We start from the raw sequence: 5,000 nt of genomic DNA on the forward strand, positions 1-5,000 counted from the left end.
GTGAATGTTGACAAAGAATACCACAATTCTGACGACGGAAGCTAAAGGTTGGGTCATTGAGACACCCACTGGACATCCGAGGGGTCTGTGTAGAGGAGAAGAGAGGACTGGCCGTACTGAGTGAGTTAAAGACCTTTCCATCAAAAAGGGGGATTAGAAACGATAAAGCAAACATGCACCACTCTACCAGCAGTTCCACATCCGAGTCATTTGGATAAGACGATAAGCCGAGACCCCGTGTGCACTTTGCGCACATAAAAGAACCCACGGCAACTGACAAAAGGATTGTCCCTTTAAAAAAAAAAAGTAGACAAATCCACTTTCATAGAAAAAAAAAATTACCTGCAGATAGGCAAAAAAAAAAAAAGAAAAAAAAAAAGTGTCGCGTGGTGCTATGGCAACGTGCTCTCCCATTTAAGAGCAGCTAGAATTTCCCACATAGGAATCTGTTGTGACAAAAAAGTAATTCAGAACAATACCGTTACCCGAAAGGCGAATCCAGAAGATATATATATATATTTATTATTATTTTTTTTTTAATAATATTTTTTTATGGAAAAAAAACCGCACGATTCATTGTCTTCAAAACATCTTCGAGCCAACAGTGTTGTATGGAATTGATTGCAAATGGATAACAAATCTGAAAGGGGGTGTGGGGGGTGGTGATGTTTTGGGACTGAGTGCTTCCTATGAAGTCCGGGGGCGGGGGTGGGTGGGTGGCTGGCTGGGGTGTGGGGTGGGGGCGTAATGACATAAGGAAAACCTACAGAAGGCGTGGATGTTTTTAATTCGGGACGTTTCACCGGGCTATGGAAATACTACAGATGTAGGCTACCCAGCTAAAAGCGGCCATTCCAAGACTCACCATGCAGCAAGTTCATGTTGGTTTGTGATTGGAGAGAAGATATGAAACAATAGATAATAACGATAATAATGATAAGATAAACGAGATGAAGCAGAAATAAAACTGTTAGTGATTGACAAAAAGAGACAATGATGATAACAACAACAACAACAACAACGATAATAATAATAATAATAATAATAATATAATAATAATAATAATAATAATAATAATAATAATAATAAGATGATGATGATGATGATGATGATGATGATGATGACGACGACGACGACGACAAAAACAACAAGATGGAGAAGAAGAACACGAAGAACAAGAAGAGCAAAAAAAAAAAAAAAAAAAAAAAAAGAAAAAAAAAAGAAAACAAGAACAAGAATAAAAACACATCAGCATAAAATAAAAAACAAAATAGAATAGAATGGAATAAAAATGATAGAAAAAACAACAACAAACAAACAAACCCACATCTGTTCTACCACTCAAACATGGTAAAGACCTGGTTTCAGTTCCTTGGCTCTCAGTGTCAAAAACTTGGTCCAGTCTTGCTCTCCTTGGTCGTGGAAACGCTCCCGGTCCTCTTCGGAGGCAAATATCTCAAACACACAGTTCTTGAGGCGCAGTGGGCTAAGGACAATTTAAACCGACACACGAAACAGCATATAGGGACGCTTTAACCAACACACGAAACAGCATGTTTCATATTACAACCATCTGGGATAAAACTATGAATGATAATAATAATAATAATAATAATGATGAATACTTATGTAGCACACTATCCAGAAATCTGCTCTAGGTGCTTTACAAAAACGCTTTTGTTAACATAAAACATTATATCTATGTTACATACACACACCAAAATGTGACTACACACACACACACACACACACACACACACACACACACACAGACACACACACACACACACTGCATACATACATTTTAACATACGTGTGTAAGTAACAGCTACCCTAACACATACGCACACATAGGCAGGCACAAACTTACATAAACACACGCACACACAATACACATTCATATACATGCATGTAGTTATGTACACATACATATGTATACACATATAGTCAAGCACAGCTAACGCAAAGGAAGTGGACCTGCCACAATTGAACTTATTGCTGAGGGAAAAGGTGAGTTTTGAGACGAGATTTAAAAGATGCGAGGGAATCAGAATGACGGAGGTTATCAGGGAGCTTGTTCCACGTCTTTGGCGATTGAAAAGAAAACGACCTGTGTCCATAGGTCTTATTTCTGACGTGAGGTATCCTGAGAAGTCGAGTATCAGAGGAAGAACGGAGCTGGCGAACACTCAGAAGAAATCAGTACGTCATGAAAATAGGAGCCTGACCATATCATACACACCCACCCAGCCTCTAACTTTCACAGAACCCTCTCCATGGATTTCTACACTGTATCCCTTTCACGTGTTTCTATAACATATCTCTTCACTAATTTACTACAACGTATCCCTTCCACATATTTTCCACAACATATTGCCCCCCTTTGCATATTTCTACAACATGTCCCTTTCACATACTTCTACGATATGTCCCTTACATATACTTTCTACAATACATCCCTTTCATATACTACTTCAAGGTATCCCTTCCACATAATTATTATTTATTTATTTATTTATTTATGTATTTATTTACTTATTTATGTACGCTTATCTATTATTTATCGACCTTTTTTTTCTCAAGGCCTGACTAAGCGCGTTGGGTTACGCCGCTGGTCAGGCATCTGCTTGGCAGATGTGGTGTAGCGTATATGGATTTGTCCGAACGCAGTGACGCCTCCTTGAGCTACTGAAACTGAAACTGAAAACCTTCCACATAGCTTCTACAACACATTTCTACGTCCGCATATTTCTACAACATGTCCTTCTCACATACTTCTATGATATGTCCCTTTCACATACTTTCTACAATACATCCCTTTCATATACTACTTCAAGGTATCCCTTCCACATATCTTCTGCAAAACATTCCTACGTCCGCATATTTCTACAACATGTCCTTCTCACATACTTCTATAATATGTCCCTTTCACATACTTTCTACAATACATCCCTTTCCTATACTACTTCAAAGTATCCCTTCCACATATCTTCTACAACACATTCCTACGTCCGCATATTTCTACAACGTGTTCTTTTCACATAATTCTGCAATATGTTTCACATAATTCTGCAATATGCCCCTTTCACATATTTTCTACAACACATCCCTTCTACATGTGTTTTTCAACAACACATCCACTCCGCTTCTTCCACAACATACATCCCATCTACACATTTATTTGTCTCCCTCCACATTTCTGCAATATACATCCTTCCTATATATTTTCTTTTTTTTCAAACATTTTTATTCAATTTTTACATTATTAAACACACACAAACATACACTAGTAACTATACATACACACAGACACAGACATAGACACACACACATACACACACACACACACAGAAACAAAAAGAAGTACTACTACCACCACTACTACTACCACTACTACTACTACTATTTCTACTACTACTACTACTACTACTACTACTACTAACACAACCACAAGCTTCCTATATATTTTCTACGACATGTCCATTCCAATCATGATGACAGCATATTCCTTCCACCTGTTTCTACAGCATAACCTCTTCCATATATTTCCACATTTTCCTTCCACAAGTTTCTACAATATATCTTATCTACATAATTCTACAACATACCCCATTTCACATTATGTTCTACAACATAATCGATTCCACATATTTCTACAACATGTCCATTCCATATAACACACTTCTCCACATATTCAATAGCACATCCCTTCCTCATATTTCTACAACATATATCCTCTTCCACACATTTCGACAACATATCCCCATGTATGATATAATATATAACTTCAGTTTGTGTGTACAAAATATCCTTTTCACATATTTCTACAATATATTCCTCCACATATTTTCAACAACATGTCCTCTTCCACAAACCTCTACAATACATCAATATGATATATCCTATAATGTAATGATATCCTTTCCGCATATTTCTACAACATATCCATTTCACATCTACAAAACATCCCTTCGATATATTGCTACAACATATCCTTTAACAACATTTTCCTTCCACAAGTTTCTACAATATATCTTATCTACATAATTCTACAACATACCCCATTTCACATTATGTTCTACAACATAATCGATTCCACATATTTCTACAACATGTCCATTCCATATAACACACTTCTCCACATATTCAATAGTACATCCCTTCCTCATATTTCTACAACATATATCCTCTTCCACACATTTCGACAACATATCCCCATGTATGATATAATATATAACTTCAGTGTGTGTGTACAAAATATCCTTTTCACATATTTCTACAATATATTCCTCCACATATTTTCAACAACATGTCCTCTTCCACAAACCTCTACAACACATCAATATGATATATCCTATAATGTAATGATATCCTTTCCGCATATTTCTACAACATATCCATTTCACATCTACAAAACATCCCTTCGATATATTGCTACAACATATCCTTTAACATATTTCTACAGCGCTTCCTCTCCACACATTTCTACAACATACCCATTCCACACATTTCTACAACATACCCATTCCACATATTTCTACAACATACCCATTCCACACATTTCTACCCATTCCACACATTTCTACAACATACCCATTCCACATATTTCTACAACATACCCATTCCACATATTTCTACAACATACCCATTCCACATATTTCTACAACATACCCATTCCACATATTTCTACAACATACCCATTCCACACATTTCTACAACATACCCATTCCACATATTTCTACAACATAACGTGGAAACAGTAAAATATCACACAAGAACATCTTTTACATACACCATATAAACAACTAGTGTGACGTCATGAAATACACAAACAGAGCAACAACAACAACAACATTTTTTTAAAATCCATTTTTTCCTTCTAAACAGATAATGGGATACTGGAAAGAGAAACATATAGTCGAAACGAACGCTTTAAAATCTTTTTTTTTTTTCTTTTTTTTTTTCAGACAGTAGAAAGTTTCAGTTTCAGTTACAGTAGC

At 36.2% G+C, this 5,000-nt stretch overlaps 1 protein-coding gene across 1 annotated transcript in view; it reads right to left on the minus strand.

Moving 5' to 3' along the window:
• The window catches only part of LOC143291452 (uncharacterized), a 16,663-nt gene that overhangs the window by 5,748 nt on the left and 5,915 nt on the right, over window positions 1-5,000 (minus strand). Inside the window, exon 6 of the mRNA XM_076601317.1 lies at window positions 1,359-1,486. Coding sequence (XP_076457432.1) covers window positions 1,359-1,486 — 128 coding nt within the window. The remainder of the gene's footprint in view (window positions 1-1,358; window positions 1,487-5,000) is intronic.

This window comes from Babylonia areolata, chromosome 17 (assembly GCF_041734735.1).
Source record: "Babylonia areolata isolate BAREFJ2019XMU chromosome 17, ASM4173473v1, whole genome shotgun sequence".
Classification (NCBI taxonomy): domain Eukaryota; kingdom Metazoa; phylum Mollusca; class Gastropoda; order Neogastropoda; family Buccinidae; genus Babylonia; species Babylonia areolata.